General features: G+C 43.8%; 1 protein-coding gene across 2 annotated transcripts in view; it reads left to right on the forward strand.

The window, feature by feature from the left end:
- Positions 1 to 21,686, forward strand: part of PTGFRN (prostaglandin F2 receptor inhibitor) — a 121,189-nt gene that overhangs the window by 47,824 nt on the left and 51,679 nt on the right. For both annotated transcript variants that reach the window (XM_077342285.1, XM_077342286.1), the window contains exon 5: positions 3,637 to 4,062. In XM_077342285.1, coding sequence (XP_077198400.1) covers positions 3,637 to 4,062 — 426 coding nt within the window. The remainder of the gene's footprint in view (positions 1 to 3,636; positions 4,063 to 21,686) is intronic.

Here is a 21,686-nt window from a genome sequence, read left to right on the forward strand (position 1 = left end):
CCTTAGCAGGCTGGGAGGCCCTCGTTAGCAGGCCCAGGCTAGCAGGCCAAGAGGCCTTCGTTAGCAGGTCCAGCTTAGCAGGCCGGGAGGCCCTCGTTAGCAGGCCCTGCTTAGTAGGCCAAGAGGCCCTCATTAGCAGGCCCTCCACCATGACCCTGTTCCCCGGGCCCTCTCCCCTTACCTGCTGCTGGCTCCAGGCACTGAGAGCAAAGAGGCTATAATCCAGGGACAGAGGGCGGGAGCTGCTGGATTGGCCCTAATCCAATTTGGACAGCCGGATACGTTCCACCACCCAGGCTGTTTCACAAATATATAGAGGAACCATGGAAGGATAAGGATTCCTCACAAGAACTCTCCCATGCGTTAACTTGGAGCAACTTGTAATGGCCCAGCCTTATTTAACAGTGTGATAAAGCTATCAGGCATACAAACTGCTCTGTTTTACTATCATTTCTCTTACTTACTTTTATTTATGGGATTTATAGTCTGCCCTATCTTTGAGATAACTCAGGGTAGATTATATTTTGTGACTCGGGCACCTGAAGAAAACATGCAAACCTAATGTTCAGCTTCTTTTGGCTAGGAAAGGTGCTTCCATTTAGAGTACATCAGTAAAAATGCAATCAGTAAAATTGTACTTTGTAAAAATGCCATATTCTCAAAACAGCTCTAGTTTTCTGTTGTACTGTGCAGGTGAGTAGGTAACGTCTCAGGAAATGCTTAGACCCCTCTTAAAATGGTGTTCTCTTTGGATGATTTGCTTAAACCTAATGTGAACAGATTACAAAGTATTTATAGAAAGGGGGGAGAGGAAACCGTAGGTTTAGCTACTTCCCCCTCCCCCTAATTTTTCCTTACTGTGCTCTTCTGTGGTCTTCTTTTCATGGAGTACTGTGCCTTCAGTAACTCATACACTGTTTTCCTAGCTGAACTCTTTAGCTACAGTCATCCTGCTTTTTATGCACATATTTTGAGAAATAAGCAACCAGGCAGCATATGAAAAATTGAAACCCAAGCACAAATTTCTGAAGAACCATGTTGTTTTGTAGAGTCTGCCTTGATGTGTCAGCATCTCTTAAAGGATAATTAAAAAAATCAAGTTTCTGGCTTTTGACTTCACAATTAGGAGCCAGACGCTTCTTGACAGTCGTTCAAACAATGGAAACCAGCATTTTACTTTCTCTTTGATGCAATTCAAGCACTGGTGTGCATATGCTTATGAATGGCAAAGTTAGGGGGGCCAGGTAGGCAATGACCTAGTCCTTGCCTCTCAAAATGCATTGCAGGAAGCTTCCTGACAGGTGGGTAGCCACCTGTACTCTTGGGAGCTGAGAGAACTGCTGAATAAGTCTTGTAATATTTGTGCAGTATGATACTAGGTGTGTTTATACAGAAGCGTCACTGAATTCAGAGAGACATGTGCTCCCTATTAAGAAAACGCAGGATGTCAGCTTTAGGGGACTGTTAGGAAAGGAATCGAAGAAGAAAATGGCATCATTTGTAGTTTCCCACTTCCTTCTGTTTTCTACTTGCCTAACTATGGGAATTATGTTGCCTCAGAGTTCATCACTAAATTCTTGTTCCCAGACTGCATATGCTTATTTAGAGATAGAAGCAACTGCTGTCCTACACCTTTGTTTTGAATATAATCTTCATAGTATTCCCAGCCTTGAAAGCTGGTTTGAACACGATGCCCTTTTCAGTGTCGAAAGCATTTCATAAGCTGCTGGGAATTTCCTTTCCTTTATATTCCTAATTAGTAATTACTTGGGTGCAGGTGAAGAAGGGAGGATAAAAGTGTTCTTCAAGTGATCTTGGGTTGCCTGGGGTGGAGGGGGGCAATGGGAGGGTAAAACAGAAGAAGAGTTCTCATAATCTGAGGTTCATAAAATGCATCCAGAATTCAACGCCAGCCCCCTCCTGCTTGATTGAAGCTTCAGAGCTGGCAGGGTATTAAGCCACTGAACTGGCGGCTAGGCAGTTCTTTGACAGCTGACAGAGTGCGGGAATGAGGCTTATCCAGCAAGCCTTTTATTCCTACCTTCTAAATCCTCTGTCTGAGAGATGGTGTGGAGAGCCGAGCTGCAGCTTTCATGCCAAAGCCAAAACTTTCCCCAGCAAGCCACCGCACAGGGCCTTCCAAAATCCGAAGTAATTAGCTGAATCCTTATTTGCCTTCAGCTTTCCTTAAAAAAAAATCAAAGCAGAAAATAGTTATTCACGCTTCTTTTTTGAAAACTAGCCACTGCAATAAACTGTGTCCTATCTACTACCTGACCAGTTCTGTAATTCAGTGGTCCCCAACCTGCGGGCAGCGGCCCGGTGCCGGGCCGCAAAGGCCATGGCGCCAGGCCGCGGCTCCCTCTCCCCGCCCCCCTCCCCGCAGTAAAAAACTTCCCAGGCCGCAAGCCTGTGGCCCGGGAAGCTTCTTACTGCGGGAGGGCGGGGAGAGGGAATCAGGGCCGTGCCGCGCCCGTGCGGGCCATGCCCGCTCGGCCCGATCCGCGGGTGCGGCCCGGGCCCGCGGGTGCGGCCCGGGCCCGCGGGTGCGGCACAGGCCAGCGGGTGTGGCCCGGGCCCGCGGGTGCGGCACAGGCCAGCGGGTGTGGCCCGGGCCCGCGGGTGCGGCCCGATCCGCGGGCGTGGCTTGTGGGCGCGTCTCGATCCGCAGGCGCGGTCCCCGCGGGCGCGGTCCCCGCGGGCGCGGTCCCCGCGGGCGCGGCCCGATGCCCTGCCGGTCCCCAGCCTCGGAAAGGTTGGGGACCACTGCTGTAATTTATAAGATCTGGAATAGTGCTTAATATAGTATTCCATGATATCTGTGTCATTACAAAGAGTAGAGAGGGGCCCTTCAGATTCCATGTGTTTGTGATATCGTCAGAAGAATTTCATAAGGCTGTAAAAGGTGATTTGAAGTTCATGGTCAGTTGCTACCTCCAGTTCTGAGCCCTGGGAGCAAGGGGGTGTGAGCTGCATGTATTGGCATTTTAACTTGGCTTGAGATCACTGGCCACAGAGTGTAAAACAGATGGGTAAAATTTTATTTATTTTATTTATTTATTTTCGCATTTATATACCGCCCTCCCCGAAGGCTTAGGTGAAAATACTGGGTACAGAGACCCAAAATCCTATGGGCATGCTTTTGCAAAATGTTGAACACAGTTAAAAATTCACAGACGGCTTGCAATGTGAAATTGCTTCACTTGCTTTATTTACTGTGTTTCTAGCTTTAGCACTTGACTTGTGTGGGTTTTTTCGCACGGGGGGTGGGGGCAGGGAGATGCCAGGGGACAGCAACGTTCACTTACTGGAATCATCTTGCCTTGGCTAATGGTAGTGGCTGTGTCTCAGGATATAACTCGAAGGCAAGAGGGTACAGCAAACATATTAAGCAGATATGGTCTGTGCCTGGGTGGTAAAGCTATCAGGAATTCTGTGAATGCTGCCTTGAGCTTTATAACAGAAGTAAGGCAGAATATAATGTAATATGCTATGCATTGACTGGCAAGGTATTAAATGTATTCTGAAGTCAAGAAATGGTATTTGGATAGATTACTGATATTCTTTGTATGTCTTCATTTCATTCCTGTAATTTATTCCCTGGGTTTCCTTTCTTCTTGTCCAAATTCTATGCAGAGCCAAATTACCATGTGTTTCTAAATGCTTCTAAAATGCCGAAGTATTCAGAGGATCCCACAGAACTGGAGTGCAGGATCACCGAAGCACAGAACGCAGAAGCAAATGTCCGTTACACTGTGTCTTGGTACTACAGACTGCCTTTACGTAGTGATGAAGTGGTTAAAGATGAACTTCTTGCCACCATGGATGCAGACTGGACACTGGTAGTTGGGGAGAGGAGCAAACAACGAGCCCAAAATGGGGACATAATTTTTTCCAAGCCAGCAATGGACACTTTCCGCTTACGAATCCAGTGGACCTCAGAGGCAGATAAAGGAGAGTATTATTGTATAATTTCTTCATGGAGCAGGCAGCGCAACAACAGCTGGATAAAGATCAAGGATGTGGCTTCTATGCCTGTAAGCATTTTATGGTCTACACAAGGTAGGAATGTTGCCCTGTCTCAATTTAAGCCTTGTGATGAAAATGGTTGATGACTTAGTGGCTTGCCTTAATAGATACGTTCAGATGGAAAAAGTCCGAAGTTCCTAGTGAAAATATATAGGACAGTCATAAATATGTTTAGAAAGAAGAGGGTTGAAGTGTCTAATAACAGGAGTGAGATGTATAATGACATCTAGGTGAGTATATGGGAAGAATAATACCATATTCAACAATAATGCTGGGTTAAGGTTGCTAGGAGCTATGGGCAAATGAAACATTTTGAGTCAATGTTGGGAATGTGATTCTGGTATTCCTGTGGTTTTTGGGACCCAGCGTTCCAGGGATCCCTTGCTAAAATATGGGTGTCTAGTTGTTCCATCTTTATATTGGGTTTATAATCCAACTACACTACAAAATAACCGGGTTTTAACTTCTAGTTTCTCACAACCTAATCTTGTAAACTGGTAACTATGTATTCTATAAGTAACCTGAGAAATGACTGTAGACTTACAGTTGAGTATATGTAGCTTTTCCTGCATTATTTATTTATTTATTTATTGGATTTCTACTCCCATTAGCTCGTGGTGGGTTACAACAATAAAACCTACAATAAAAACCCCAATAAATTACAACTACAGTAAAAAAAACCCCAATCTTTAACCGCTCCTATTAAATAAAAGGGTAAGGCCACCTGGGGAGGAGTTAGGGCGGGCCATATCCAGGATAAAAACTGAGAGGGCCCAATCAGGAGCCACTTCGCGGCTCCTGATTGGGCCCTCCGAGTGTCCATCCAGGCCCAAGCAGCCAATGGGGAGGCGCGCAAGTTGCCTTCCTATTGGCCCCTCACCAGGACAGACCAAAATTCCATTCATCCAGCCCAGTCTGGCTTCCAGTCTGCTCCTGACCACCAAAGGGAGAGGAGGTCAGCAGCACTGCCAAGGGGGATGAGAACAGAGGCTTGGACAGGCTGCGCCAGCCCCAAGACTTCCTAACTGCCATGTCCAACTGTGAATTGCCTCAAAACCCTGACAGAGCTGGCAGGAGGCTGCAGAGTGCTCCCCCTCCCCCCTTCAGGCCTGCTGCGAAGGAACCTCTAACAGCCCCTGACTGAGGGAAGGAGGCCTTTCCAAGAGCAACGCAGGGGAGCCTGAGGGCCTTCCTTTTGAGGGGGGGGACTTTCCCCTTCTGCCAAACAGTTGCCTGACAGGGAGGCCACAGAAAAGCCCCTTCTCACTTAAAATACTGCTCTGCCCGGAGGTTAGACACAGCCAAGCCATGTGTCTTTCTTCTTTGCAACTCTGCAGATTTGAGGCCACTGCACAGCATTATTCTGCAGAGGAAACTGGCTCTTTTGTCTCCTGTTTCATCTGCACAACAACCCTGTGCAGTAGGCCTCAAGTCTTTCAATTCAACAACAACCTGTGTGGGAAGCCTTAAATGTTTCTTCTCTACCACAACCCTGTCCAAAGTAGCCCTTTCTGCCTGGGGAGCTGATCTTTATACTCTGCAGGTGAGCTGTAATTTCAGGAGCTCTCCAGGCCACACCTGTAGGTTGCCTGCCCCTGGGTTGGAAATATTCCTGGAGGTTTGGAGGTGGGACGTCAAAATCATACAATGCCTCAGAGTCCAGCCTTCAAATGAGCCATTTTTGCCTGCAGTTGGTAGGGAGTGGTGCAGGAGTGTCCCTCCTGGCCTATGTGTTATGGCCAGCCCTTACCAGCAACTGTTTGTATTCTGGGGTGCAGGCAGGCAGACCAGCATCAGTCCTGTGAGTCTGGAAAGTGCAGGAAGATCTAAATAAATATTTACAGCCTGAAACTGTAAATAGAGAACAAGTAAATGTCTGGAGACACATAGTAACTGAAATGACTTATTGGCCTGGCAAATAAAAAAACAGTATAAAAAACCTTACTAAGGTCAAGACTGCTGTGCACAGAGAGTCTTCCTCTTAGGGTTGCTAGCTTCCCTGTGAGGCTCGCTACCCCACCTCCCTCATGGGGAGTCTGCTATGGGTAGAGGAAGGGAAGACGATTGGAAAATGCTTTGTGACACCTGAGGCCTGCTAGGTCACTGCGGCCCATTCCCAGTTCTCTCAGATCAACCCCACATACCTCACAGGTTGACTATTGTGGAGAGACGAATGGAAAAGGTGTTTGAAAACTGCTTTGAGACTCCTTTGGGTAGTAAGCAATAGGGTACAAAAATCCATTCTTCTAAGGAGCAACCATGAAAGAAGCATGTGGGCACATAACATTTTACCAACAGTGAAAACATGGGAGACAGAAGGAATAGTGTGGACACCTGTGTACTGTGACTACCCCCATGTGTATTAGGACAGAGGGGCATTTCGGTGAATGTGGCCTAATTCACACAAGAAGGGAAATGACGCATAACTGGGAGGAATTGGTTGCCATGTAATCTTCCCCTAAGAACAGTCTCCAGTCCGATTTTCCCTTCACATATCTGAGGACATGGCTCTGGAAAGCTCATCTGTAACCACTATGCCAAAATTCCCAAAGGTCAGTCCTCTCCCACACTCAACGAACATTCCACACCACAGGTTCTTGACACCCATATCTCCACATCCATGCCCTCATTTGTCTCCATGCCACCACAACCTCCCATGCCCTTACAGACTGGACAACTCCTCCCCTTCCTCTTCCCACTGACAAGCTCTAGCACCCGTTGTATTCTTGGAGACAACAGGCTTTGCCCCTAGTAGAATTATAAATCGAATACCACACAGTTCCCACAATGTCCAAGACGGTAGACTAATACCAAACTCACCCACTCTCCACCATGGGGGCAGGGGTCATTGATCAATATCCCGCCTAAGATTGACCCAGGGGGTTATTTGTGGTGATGGGTTCTTGTTCTTTCTAAGTACTATGAGACAATGTATCAGCCTGCAATGCTGAAGAGTGGCGCCATGTCTGAAAGAAATAGTAGCCTCAAATTAAGGAACTGATGCTGGCATCAGGAATTATGCAAAGCACTAATTGTTTAGGCTAAATGTTTTGAGATTTCATCAGGTGTAGTCTACGTATTCCTAAGTCTTTTACTGTGCTAAGAAGGCAAAAAAACTTTATATCAGTTGGTAGGGATAAGTGGGGCTCTGTGGCCGCAGGTTAGTGGAGCCTATCATTGCTGTCTGTTTTGTACAAAATGAGCTCAGGGTTTATGAAAACTCTATCAGTCCATGCTGGCCTCTGCTAGAAGTACTTGCAAGGGGCTGGAAAACAAACTGCACTTCTGTGCATTAAGAGCTGTCGTTATGTCTTTATGAGGTTTTTTGCAGGTTGTAGCTGCTTGCCAGCAGCAAGTGATATTGTTAAATTGTACTTGAAGGGCCGTCTTGAAAGTTAGTGTTGTCAGCAAATATTTTAACATCCAACTTCTGCCACAATCTTAGAGACTGCCCTGGACTTAAAAGTTCCTTGTATGTATAAATGGGAGAAAATGAAAATATAACATGGTGCAAATATTAGGCTTTCAGTGCAATCTTGCTTACTGGCTTTAAAATATTTGGCCTGGATGCAGACGGTCCCATATAAACCAAAGTGACTGTAATTCCCAGGTGTTGTAATGGGGAGGTCAGCTGTTTGGGTCGGAACATGTGATTAAAGGAAGCACATAAGTTTTAGTCAAAACTTCTTTCTGTTTTAATATAAATTCCGACTTAGACTAACAATGTGCAGCAAAATCTTATTTAGTCTCCACTACATATTAAAAATAATTTTAATATAGTTATCTCTAGATAATACTTGAATTGGTCTGATAATGCATTCACTTGCAGGGGAAGCGCCACTGAAAACTAGGAAACTCCATCCAATAGTCCAACCTTTCTTGTGTATGTAGGGCTTATTATCCCCCCTACCTGACTTTCTATTGACAATTTAATATAAATATTTGGTGATTTCAGTTCTTATCAGGGAATTTAAAAAGCAAGAAAAAGGATGGCATATTCTGTACATTCAGATGATGTCTGCTTCCATTCTGGCATCTCTAGTTGGAAACATCTTGACAAGTAGAGATGCTAAAGACCTTTTATCAAGCCCTCAAAAAAAACCCTTAGTTAGTCAACAGTACCAGGGTAGACTCTGTATGAGGAAGCTTCACATGTTCATACTTTGAGATAACTGCATAGAAAAACGTGTTTTGGCAAGATTATGCCTTGAGCCACAGGCACCTGGTCTGATCCAGCAGGACTCTTTATGTGCGTCTGATACATCACTTCTAATAGTGCTGTACTTAGTAGAGTTACAGCCTCTTCCCTCAAGTCAATGGACTTAGAATGATGTAAATTCTGCTAAAGAGCTAGTAGCTTTTTGTGAGAACCACAGTGAAAGCATTCACACTCCGCTTGTGCAGTACTGAAGGAAATGCTCTCTCTTTTAACCCTAGCAGTTGTGCATTCAAGACTGAGAGGATTGTGGTATATTGCTGCTATGGTAGCAGAGGGATGAGCCCCAGCCCAGGCAAAGTGGATCTTAGGACATTGCCGTCCTTCATACTTTATGAGTCTGACACTGATTTAAAAACTCTTATATCTTCAACATAGATTTTTCTACTGCTGGATCCATACATTTGGTGCTTTGTAATAGATCATATATAATATTATGCTGAAAAACTGTGACACTGCCTTTTTGCTGTGAATCTTCCTATTTTGGGAAAATCCATAATGAGGCCAACTATGATTGGACATGATCACGGTTGCCCAGAAACCAAACCTCAAACCTTGGCTTCCAAGTGATCCTTCTTGACTCTAACCATGTGTATATCTCATGAAGTATATTGTTATCAACTATACGTACAGCGGAATGTATAGCAGCACGGAGGAATCTAAGTGCAAGAGGGAATAAAGGGCTCACAGGAGATACTGCCACATTTACAGTCTCCAAATTACGGTTTGGTGCTCAGATGTAACTTCTGAGTTTTGTGTGTAGCCAGGTCACAAAACTGTTTGTACATATTTATTAAAACATTGATATATTTTCTTGTTTTTTTAGTAGGGTTGCCAGATCCTCTGGTGGAGGCAGGGGTCTCCCACTGCCAGGCCCCACTGCCAATCAGCTGGCTGGCAGGGTGGGAGACAACCCAAAAAAGAACAAGGCTCAGCCAGCCCAGCAGCAATGTGTCTAGATGGACCAGCAGTGACATCATCACGTTGGCAACACTGGGGTTATGCTGTGGTATTGGGGCAAAAGCTTTTTATGGTAGAAGCCAAATTTGCAAAAGAGTTTTTGCCCCAGTACCAGAGTATTGCCTCAGCATCGCTGTGTGATGATGTCATGTCCAGCTGACATCTGAACCGACGTCCCCACATGTCAATGTCAGTTGGACCTCCCGCCCACTCCCAGTAAGCCCCCCAGCCCCCACTAGTTGCCAGGGGGGACCTGGCAACCCTATCTTGTGACCTAAGGTGGCTTACAAGTCAAAATGAACAAGTTTGAGTTCAGTGGCACCTTTAGAACAGATCTGTTGTTACATTTTGATTTTTCTGTTCTTCTGACCTAACATGAATTGTAACAATTTTTTTACTTGAATGTTTTAATAGTAGTACCTTCTAATGTCAGGCTGGTATAAAATTATCTAATAAGTCATGTAATCTGAGCCTGCAACATTCTGGGTTTGAGAGAATGCCTGGGGGGGATACTGAAGATACTGAGACAATGGTGCTTAATATTTGAAAGATGTAACAAGCAGCTAGTTAAAATGCAAATCTTGACCAAATATTTTCTCTTTTATGTGAAGATTTGAATCTAGAATTGAAAATTAAGTTTGGCATTTATCTGATTTTTATGCGACCAGTGAAGACTTGTGAAATGAGTGTTCTTTTAAAATCATAGTTGTGACAGCTATAGTGTATTTGAGTTCTTGCCTGAGAATCATTTCCTCTGAGTATCCATAAAAGTGGCTGTCATGTGATGTCTCTTCTTCTTATACATTGTGTCTCTAAACTGACTTTTCCTTCCTCCTGGAGTTGGGAAAGGATGGGAACTTAATTTTGTAATCATAGGATATACAGAGATGCAGCTCCATGATCAGTAACTGAATTATTGTTGTGGTTTTTTCTCTTCAATGTATTGTAGTTTACCATATAAAACAACTATGATAATTGTGTAAGACCATAGAACACATGCTTTGCAACTACTCTGGAGCCATTTGGAGTCACATGGATAGTCATGAGGATCTGTAGCGCCGGGAATAAACAGGAGTCCAGTAGCACGATCGACTAACAATTTATTTAACAATTAATTTATTTCCGCATAAACCCATTTGAGTGGAAATTAACTTCATCAAATGCATTGAAGTGTATGTGGTGTGGGCTTATTCTTTTCTATCTATGATGACAAGGTAGGGCAACAGGTTTCAAATCTGTACACCGCCCGTGGCGCCGCGGGCGCCACGGACTAAATAAAACAGTAAGGGGTTCTGGGGCGGGATGTGTCCGGGATGAGGAAGGGTCCGGATTGGACCCTTCCTCATGACAGACAACCGGAGGGACCAACGGCAGGCGCGAAGCGCCTGCCGATTGGTCCCTCCGGTTCCCAGCCCCAGCAACTGCGAGCCGCGCTCAGCGCGGCTCGCAGTTGCTCCCGGCCTGACGTGGTGAGAGGCGCGAAGCGTCTCTCACCGCGTCAGGCCGGCCCCAAGGAAGCCCCCGCCGCAAACACAACACAAGACTCCAGCCGCCGAGAAGCTGCAGAAAAAAAAGAAACACCCCCGGAGGAGCCTTTCGCCGCTAGCGCGACGAGAGGCAGCAGAAAAAAAAACCCCTGTAGGAGCTCCAAGCCGCCGCGCCGACGAGAGGCAGCAGAAAAAAATTAACCCTGTAGGAGCCTTTCGCAGCTCCAAGCAGCAGAAAAAAAAACCCCTGTAGGAGCTCCAAGCCGGCACGCCCACGAGAGGCAGCAGAAAAAAAAAAACCCTGTAGGAGCCTTTCGCAGATCCAAGCAGCAGAAAAAAAAACCCTGAAGGAGCCTTTCCCAGCTCCAAGCAGCAGGAAAAAACCCCCTGTAGGAGCTCCAAGCCGGCACGCCCACGAGAGGCAGCAGAAAAAAAAACCCTGTAGGAGCCTTTCGCAGATCCAAGCAGCAGAAAACAAAACCCTGAAGGAGCCTTTCCCAGCTCCAAGCAGCAGAAAAAAAAACCCCTGTAGGAGCTCCAAGCCGGCACGCCCACGAGAGGCAGCAGAAAAAAAAACCCTGTAGGAGCCTTTCGCAGATCCAAGCAGCAGAAAAAAAAACCCTGAAGGAGCCTTTCGCAGCTCCAAGCAGCAGGAAAAAAAAACCCTGTAGGAGCTCCAAGCCGGCACGCCCACGAGAGCTAGCAGAAAAAAAAAACCCTGCAGGAGCCTTTCACAGCTCCAAGCAGCAGAAAAAAAAACCCTGTAGGAGCCTTTCGCAGATCCAAGCAGCAGAAAACAAAACCCTGAAGGAGCCTTTCCCAGCTCCAAGCAGCAGGAAAAAAAACCCCTGTAGGAGCTCCAAGCCGGCACGCCCACGAGAGCTAGCAGAAAAAAAAAACCCTGCAGGAGCCTTTCACAGCTCCAAGCAGCAGAAAAAAAAACCCTGTAGGAGCCTTTCGCAGATCCAAGCAGCAGAAAACAAAACCCTGAAGGAGCCTTTCCCAGCTCCAAGCAGCAGAAAAAAAACCCCTGTAGGAGCTCCAAGCCGGCACGCCCACGAGAGCTAGCAGAAAAAAAAAACCCTGCAGGAGCCTTTCACAGCTCCAAGCAGCAGAAAAAAAAACCCTGTAGGAGCCTTTCGCAGATCCAAGCAGCAGAAAAAAAAACCCTGTAGGAGCCTTTCCCAGCTCCAAGCAGCAGAAAAAAAAAAACCCTGTAGGAGCCTTTCACAGCTCCACGCAGCAGAAAAAAAAAACACCTCCTGGTGTCCCCTGGGTCCGAGCGCCCATTGCATTCCTGGTTGCAATGGGCTTTCTTGCTAGTATCCAATAAAAAGTCAGCAAAACATCCCATACACACTGCATACAGAGTCCTTAACATCATGCTCTGAAAGGTGTGTTTTTCTTCCCATCCCTATCTGTACACACAAAACCTGATAAAGAATTCTGTAGAACTTAAAAGCGTGCACAATTTAATGTGGTTGATATTAAAATTTATTCCATACAGGTATTTAAAAAGGTGGATGAAGATACATCCCAACTGTTGATAGACTAAATATAAACTTGTACAAGATATAGTTGATCTAACTGTTAGTATTTGCACCTATAGTGAGAATGAAATCTACATTCCCTGGAATCTAAGGGGTAAATAGTCTTGAATGTGTTAATGAATTTTAATTCAGCAGTTTATTGTACCTGTTTATCTTATTTATTTGTCATATTTCTATGCTGCCCCTCCGTGAAGGCTCAGGGCGGCTACCAACATTGTTAAACAAAGTACCGTAAGTTAAAACATATCATATTATTAAAACATTTAAAATATTAATAAGATTTTAATTTATTAAAACCCCAGGAGCAACAGTGAGACCGCATTTTCTTATATGAATCTACCCATCCACTCTGTTTACCTTTGGAGGCCTTGCTGTGGCTGCCCCTGCCAGCTTGAGGCTAGGTAGAGGGACACCCAAGAAAGGTCCCATTCAGTCATGGTGCCCAAATTTTGAAAATCTCTCCCATGAGAGATTCTTCTGTTTCCCCCTATCATTGTCTTCTGCCAGTCGGTGAAGACTTTTTAATTTTGTGTGACATGCCTGTTGTCGGTGCTCCTCCTTGGTTGTGTGTCTTGTGTTTTTATATATTTTACCAATCTGTTTAAATATTTTATATGTACTCTATTTAAAATGCTGTTTAATGTCTTAAATGTTTTAATGTTGGAATATTTTGATGTTCGCCACCTTGGGGACCCTGTTTCAGTGGAAAGGCAGCATAGAAATGTTTTAAATAAATAATACTAATTGCTTATCTATAAGCAGTTGGGTGTTGTCCTCATTGACTCTGTCTGAACTGATTCCTCTGTTTATTGGACCTAATTTAAATTCATCTCTCTGTGTAACCCTCCCCCCCTTCCACCTGCTTTGAATTACAGAAGTATTGACCTAATTGATATAGTGCACCAGACTCATAAAAACTTACATTGAGGTCAATTATGTTAGTCTTCAGGATGCCACTGCTGTGTCATTTAAGTGTTAATAAAACTCATTCCTAAACTTTTGATTTTTTACTCTTAAGGTTTTATCTTATTTGTCTGCTACTTAAATTTTGCTGAGTATCAATAATGTGGATTGAATTACTGTTTTTTAACCATATATGGTAGAGATCAAAATAATATTTAAAGAATTATATTACCACATGTGGTTTTCTGTCAGGGGGAAGCTTCCATATCAGTTGTGTCATTAGAGCTTGTTCATTTAAGATATTTTTTGAGAGCAGGAGGACAATGAGAGGACGAGGAGAAGAAAAGGAAGGAGGAATTAAGGAGGGGACAACTGAAGAGGAGAGACTCTCAAATATGAGCAATGCTTAAAAAAATTTGATCTGGTTTTCTTTATAGGTCTGAAAAAGTTGAAGTCCATTGAAGTACAAGAATTTACAATTTAAGATTCTAAACTATAGATTTGAACTCAACAGGAAGACTGACAACAATTTTGAGAAACAGTATGCCAGCATATTAGGGACTAAATTGTGGTAATATTTAAACTAATCTTATGCACAATTCTGTAAAGCAGCAATAATTATTCTGTCATTTGTGGAAAGCCACAGTCATAATTACTATCAACCAAAGAGCCACATTTACTTCCATCCCTGGCATGAGGCCTGTGCTTCAGCGAACCACCAGCCAACCACAAGCCCCACCAGGCAAGGACCTTGCCAACTATTCTGAAACATAAGGCAGGTGCCACATTGCAGAAGAGCCACATGTGATTCCTGTGCCACTGTGTATCACTGTTATAAAACTAATTCACTTCCAACTTTAAATATATACCCTCTTTTTTCAATGTTGTTGGTTGAGATGTGTGCCTTGACGTCTTTGAAGAAAAAAACGTGCTCCGTTTGGAGCACTGTAGAATAAATTAAATTTAGAGTACTGTGCAGAACTGAATATAGATACTTAGTTCTTGTAAGGGGATCGATCATAAATGGAAGCTGAGAGCTAAGAGCCAAGTCAAGAAGTACTTCTTATGATCAAGCCAGTCTTTCTGAGACAAGAATCAGTAGCTTTTAACTGACAACCTTCTGCTATCTCTTATTTATATTTAATGTGCTTTGATCATCAAAGGCAAATTTTTAGAAAGGCAGAGAAGAGTTGGAATAAGGAATCAGAGGATGGTTTTGAAGAAGGTCAATAAACAAATCACCAACAACCTTCTTTGTTGCTTATTTCTGTAACCTTGTTTGACTAGTAATTGTATTTGTCAGTAAGGAAGTTGGTTTGATTTCCAGTTCTGGGCAAGTAAAAGGAAAGAGAAAACAGTAGTGCTTTAAATTTTAAAATGTGTTTGTCACTAGATAGCAGATATATCTTATCATTTAATATGCTTTAATTTACCCTTTTAATATCCCATAAAATATGAGCTCCAAATTTGATGGCCGATGAACAATATGCAATTAAACCATGGAAAAAGCTTCACAGTTGTAAGCAGGAGACTGACAGTTTTTTTTTTGTGGGGGAGGGAGAGGAAATCCCATTGCCTCATGACGTCCTTTTTTCTTGTACTCTTGCTTAAATCCTCTGTGCGAACTCCTCATTCCCACCAATCTCCCTTCTATGGCCTTCTGCTTCTCCCTTCAGCAAGTAGAGCATGTGGAGAGAAATCAAGGAGCACATGGAGAGTCGTTGGTAGGTTGAGGGAATTTTCCTCTCTTTTTTGCCTCTTCTAACTGAGGCTGCTCAGTTAGTTTTGGCCATCAGTGACTCTCTGCTGAGGGGCTTGGACTATCATATGGCTAGCCCTGATCCCTGGTCTGAGAAGTGTGTTGTTTGTTAGAGGCAAAGATTAAAGACATTATGAATGGATCCCAAAACTGATCAAATCTATGGATTTGTGATGGGCCATGTGGGACCAAATGACATGGCTGTGAACACAATTGCATGCATTAGTGCTATGAAGATATTGGGAGACAACTGAAACAGATGGGGACACAAGTATCTTTCTCTTTGATCTTGTTTGTCAAGGAAAGAGGAAGGAGTAGGAAGCAGAAGATAATGGAGGTGAACCACTGGCTGCATTGGTGGTGTCAGCAGGCAGGATCATGGGATAGGTTTTCTTCACTTATCCGAGTTGGGGAATAATATACTTAGCAGGAATCTGGGGAGATTGATCAGGAGAGCTTTAAACTGAAGCCAAAAGGGGAAGGAGATGTCCAACACAGGGATTCTAATGTAGCAGAACAAATAGCAGAGGCCAGCCTGGGAAAACCGGGTCAAATGGAACCAAGGGGTAATAGACTTCAGGTGCCTATCTGTAAACCGCTCCAGGAGCAGTATAAATAAAACAGTAAGGTGGGGTTGGGGTGGGCCCAGTCCGGGATGGGGAAGGGTGACCATTGGCCATTGGCCACGGACTGACAAGCAGAGATGCGCTGGCCGTGCTCCTTCGCCCTCCCCAAAGCCAGCAAGGCGGCGGGGACACGGCTGGGGATTCTAGGCTTCCCCTCTCTCCCTTTCACATCAGCTGGTTGCCGGGAGGGGGCCAGGGGGAGAGGCTGCTAGTGCCCGCTGTATTTAGCCTACAGCGGGCTTAACTTCTAGTATACCAATGTCTGAAGCATGGGCAGTAAAAAGGAAGAAATTGAGTTTCTCATGCAGGCAGAGATATGATTTAGTAGGCATTACAGAGACTTGGTGGAATATTCCCAGGAGTGGAATGCAGTAGTGGATGGATACAAGTTATTTAAAAAAAACACACACAGAGAGAGAGAACAGGTTGAAGAGGAGGAGGTGTGGCACAAATGCAGTCTTGGGCTAATTAACAGGAAAGGTTCAAGGGAAATGCTGCCTTATTTAGCAAGAGTGTAATCCGTTAATACTATTTCCCCTCATACTAATATTACTGAGGGGAGCTGGTTAACAGAGCAAGAGGTAAAGTTACTGGGCAGGAGTCTACTGTAAGGAATACTCTTGGTGGGGAAGAAATGCAAGGTTCTTGCCCTGCCAACACTGGTAGTTTTGTCTTGGCCTAGGTATGAGGAGATCCACCCTGAACTGCATAGCCCAAATCTCAGAATTTAAGCAAGGTCTGTCCTGGTTAGTATTTGGATGGAAAATCACCAAGGAATACAAGGGTTGCTGCACAAAGGCAGGGAATGGCAAAACACCTCTGAATATCTCTTGCCTGGAAAACCCCAAGGAGTTGCCAGAAGAAGCGAAGAAGAAGAAGAAGTGAAGAAGAAGAAGAAGAAGAAGAAGCGAAGAAGAAGCGAAGAAGAAGCAGAAGCGAAGAAGAATTGGTTTTTATATGCCGCTTTTCTCTACCTGAAGGAGTCTCAAAGCGGCTTACAGTTGCCTTCCCTTTCCTCTCCCCACAACAGACACCCTGTGAGGTGGGTGAGGCTGAGAGAGCCTTGATATCACTGCTCAGTCAGAACTGCTTTATCAGTGCTGTGGCGAGCCCAAGGTCACCCAGCTGGCTGCATGTGGGGGAGCACAGAACCGAACCTGGCTCACCCGATTAGAAGGCCACACTCCTAACCACTGCACCAAACTGGCTCTCTCGAGCATATGACAGTTTTCCTATGAAGATCTGTCTTTTCAGAAGATGTGTTTAATTTTACATGGCCCTAATCATGAGTTTGTTGCAAAATAGTGTGTCTCTCTGCACCTTTAGCTTCATAGGACTTTGGAATATGGGGCAGCTTCTATGGGAATGGATCTCACCAGTGAAAGGGTCTGTGAGGTATTATTCTATTCAATATGTAAAACTGAGTTTGATGTACAGTTTCTTTATGTTCCATGTGAACCACTCTGAGCCTCAGGGGAGGGCAGCATACAAATGTAATAAATAAATAAAATGAATAAATAAATCTTATGTGCTGTATTGATCTCCATGTAACAAGGATTGTGGACTTAACCAAATTAAAGACAGGGCAGGCCTACTTCTTTTGAAAAAAAATAGGGATCATTCCCCAAATATGCCTGCACTAACCATATTTTGGTGATGCAGAACTTTTTAAAGAATCACTGTTACTCTTTATGATCTTTCTTTTCATATGCCTGGGAAGTATATAATTGGCTCTGGTTTGAAATCTGTTTATGATCATCTCAAAAGGGCATAATGAGCCTTTAGTGTATGTATGGTTTATATTTTAACACTTGTGACTAAGATCCAGGCATGTCCTATATGATTAAAGGAAGCCAAGCAAGTATTACCCATGCCATGACAATAACAGACCAAGTTCATGATTTTCAAGTTCATGATTTTCAGGACTTCAAGAAACAAATTTAATTATCAGTTTTAAGCATACTTGTTTGCTAGAATGCTTTGAATGGCTGTACCTCAAACCATGTGTAGCTTCTTGAATTAAAATCAAAGCTTTTACATTTGTGTTTAGACTAGAACCCAATTGGAAGCCAGTCAACCCTATGCAGACAAGGCCTTTGTACTTTCCATTAGTCAGCCGTAAGCGGAGTTCATTGCTCCAATCTGAAAGGAGGTGACAGCAGTATGGATAGTGGTTGTGACATTTGCTTCTGAAGAAAGAAATATTGACACAAGCACGCATAGAGACAGAGAGAGGCAGAGGACACTGTCTAAAGAGCTCTGCTGTGCTGCATGTGCAGTAGAACAAGGTACAGGAATCTAAGTTATTCTCTAAAATGCTTACTCTGAATTGACTCTAAGAAATTCCAGTGCATCATTTTTTAAAATTGTACTCTTATCAGTTGTATTGTATCCATATCCTGCATTGACTTCCAGTAATCTTCCAGGTTTTAAGTTTCATTACACTTTCTACTCACTACTGGAAACGGTGGGTCTAATAAGGCCAGAAGTAAACTGAGAACATTGTAGTATGAGACGATGCTCAGTCAGCACTATTCCTGAGACTATTCAGACTCCAGCTTTAATCACACCTGTCAGTTGCTGGTCAGGCAGCATCTGAAGTACATATGTGAGTTTGGTGCACATTCAGCTTGATCGTATATCAGTAAATCAGTGGTGCTGAAAAATTAGTCAACCTATCTGGTTTACAGCATACATTGTCCCATGACAAATAATCATCTAATAATTATATACTACATAGGACAATGAATTGAATCGTCCTGTACTATCAAATGTGAGCTGCTAGATTTCCCAAATGTATGAACATGGATGGAGCATGCTTTTTAATCTGCCATTGATAGTAGCTGCCAGTGCTACTGTCCTTTGTGTTTTTGCACAGGGTCTCGGGATGCTCATGTACATGCTAGGAACTATTGGGGGGGGGGGACTTTTAATAAACATCCACTGCTTTCCCCCACACTCCTCTCTTGTCCAGGCAGTCTTGAGTGGGAGAATCCTCTTGTCCCGTGAACTTTGCAAATCATGTATGTGTATCTCATCTTTGTTGTCTTGAAGAAAAATATGAAGAGAAGAGCATATTGGGGGGCATCCTTAAACTGCGTGCAAACAAGTATAGAACCTAAACTTGGAATAATTGTTTTTGAGAATGACATTAAGGCAAGGAATACATAGAGATAAATGGTGCTGTAGCTTTGTTTTTGTCATGGTTTATTTTGAACTGTCATAATCGCATGACTTCGTATTTGCAAAATGTTGTAGAAAAAATATGCACAATGACTCTAGCAATCTACTCTGTTTATGTTTTAAATTGCACAGTTTATATCAGAGAAAGTAAATATGCTGCAGAAAAAGACTGTTGCCTCCAACTTTGTACAGTCCAGCAGTTTTAATGAAATAATTGGGGCTCTCTCTTAAGTAAATTGATGCTTTTTCCAGCAGCTAGTCCTGTCTCAAGTCAATATTCAGTGGATGAAATGCACTAGCAAAAATGTGCTCCAGTTGTTCTACATTATAACTTAGCTGAGGTGATAAGACTTGGAAGCATGTGCAAGTTTTTCCAGTATTGCAGTGCAGGTATTAACTTAGAGTAAATTTAGGGAGTTCACCTTCTACTCTCAGGGTCACAAAGCAATTAACACAAGTCAAGAATACATGAAATGTGAATGATCACATTGAATTCCGCTTTAACAGTCTTTTAAGTACCACTCTATTTTTCTCTGTAACAAATAGATACCAGTAAGTTGACATTATGTTTATGTAACGGTCATTCTGCTGGCCTCGTGGCAGTGTGGAACCTTGGCTGAATGTAGTCAGGGTTATGTCAGCCATGCACTGCATTCAGTTTGCCAACTAATGGCATACTGCCCTGATTGTGTTAGCATCTTCCCTTGATTTTCCCTCTGGTCAGTCGGAATGAGACCGTATCCATTACAGTTAAAAGTAATATTGTAAGTGAAGTCACTTGGGGGGGTGAGAATTTGTATACTCACAGTTGTTGACTCTAGCACAAGGTTTCTACTTGTACTAGGGAACTTGTGCAAACAAAAATGCAAGATGACTGTGATTGCTGCTTGTACTCAGTCAAACTTATTGTACCCCCAGTCATATGTCCAAGTGCACCTGATGACAGTTTCTGAGTACTATAAAATATAGAATCATAGAATCATAGAGTTGGAAGGGGCCATACAGGCCATCTAGTCCAACCCCCTGCTCAACACAGGATCAGCCCAAAGCATCCTAAAGCATCCAAGAAAAGTGTGTATCCAACCTTTGCTTGAAGACTGCCAGTGAGGGGGAGCTCACCACCTCCTTAAGCAGATTATTCCACTGCTTGACTGTGAATTTTTTTTTCTTGATATCTAGCCTATATCGTTGTACTTGTAGTTTAAACCCATTACTGCGTGTCCTTTCCTCTGCAGCCAATGGGAACAGCGTCCTGCCCTCCTCCAAATGACAACCTTTCAAATACTTAAAGAGGGCTATCATGTCCCCTCCCAACTTCCTTTTCTCCAGGCTGAACATTCCCAAGTCCCTCAACCTATCTTCATGGGCTTGGTCCCTTGGCCCCAGATCATCATTGTCGCTCTCCTCTGTACCCTTTCAATTTTATCGACGTCCTTCTTGAAGTGAGGCCTCCAGAACTGCAAACAGTACTCCAGGTGTGGTCTGACCAGTGCCATATACAATGGGACTATGACATCTTGTGATTTTGATGTGATGCCCCTGTTGATACAGCCCAAAATGGCATTCGCCTTTTTTACCGCTGCATCACACTGCCTGCTCATGTTTAGTTTACAATCTACAAGTACCCCAAGGTCTTGTTCACACACAGTGTTACCTAGAAGCATATCCCCCATCCATTAGGCATGCTTTTCATTTTTCTGGCCCAGATGCAGGACTTTACACTTATCTTTATTAAATTGCACCTTGTTCTCATTTGCCCATTTTTCCATTGTGTTCAGATCTCGTTGAACTCTGTCTCTATCTTCCGGAGTATTTGCCAGTCCTCCCAATTTGGTGTCATCTGCAAACTTGATGAGTAGTCCTTCTACCCCCTCATCTAGATCTAGATCATTAATAAATATGTTAAAAAGTACTGGACTGAGCACCGAGCCCTGAGGTACCCCGCTACTCACCTCCCTCCAGTCTGATGAAACACCATTGACAACAACTCTTTGAGTGCGGTTCTCTAACCAATTCCCTATCCACCTAACTATCTGAAAATCCAGATTGCAGTCCTTCAATTTATCCATCAGAACATCATGGGGAACCTTATCAAAAGCTTTACTAAAATCCAAGTAAACTATGTCAACCAAATTACCACGACCCAGCCAACCTATCGCTTGGTCAAAAAAGGAAATCAGGTTGGTCTAACAGGACCTATTGGAGATAGAGAGGAGTCTGCTGGGTGTTGCACAAGGTCTTGCACAAGTGGATCTGTGCTAAGTTCATTGATGTTTCTTCTTGTGCATTGCTGAACTGAGGCTGGTGGGTGGGGATCCCTTTCTTTATAGGGGGTTTTATGCACAGGACCATTTCATTTCATTATCTTCTGGCTCTCTGTTTTTTGCCATGGGAAGAGTTTTGGTTCCCCTTTTGTCTTCTCTTCCAGGTAAATGTGTGAAGTTTATTTGGAGAACCTATAACTATGCAAACATTGTCATTTAGAAAATTATCAGTGTACCATGCTTACTATATAGAGAGACTTATCCATAAATTTCAAACACAGCTACAAATCTCCAGGAATGACTTGTAGTACAGTATTTGCTGGCGTATAAGGCTACTTTCCCCCTGAAAAACATGCCTCCAAGTGGGGGGTCGTCCTATATGCCGGGTGCACTTCAGTTGGGATAGACATCGCTGCCCATAGTGGCCTCCCGATGCTCGCCCAACGCATTCTACGTACCATGCAACTTTCTGACCTGCCTGGCTGGCAATTTCATTTATCAAATTGTAGATGAACCCACAAGAGGTTCAGCCATACTGGACTTAATACTGACCAACAGGCAAGAGTTGGTGGATGAGGTGAAGGAGGTGGAGACCCTAGGGGGAAGTGACCATGTCCTTATAGAATTCCTTTTGAGATGGGGAGCCAAGGAAGCTTGTAGCCAGACACGGATGTTGTATTTTCGTAGGGCAAACTTTAATAAACTCAGA

The sequence above is a fragment of the Paroedura picta genome, chromosome 6, assembly GCF_049243985.1.
Source record: "Paroedura picta isolate Pp20150507F chromosome 6, Ppicta_v3.0, whole genome shotgun sequence".
Lineage (NCBI taxonomy): Eukaryota > Metazoa > Chordata > Lepidosauria > Squamata > Gekkonidae > Paroedura > Paroedura picta.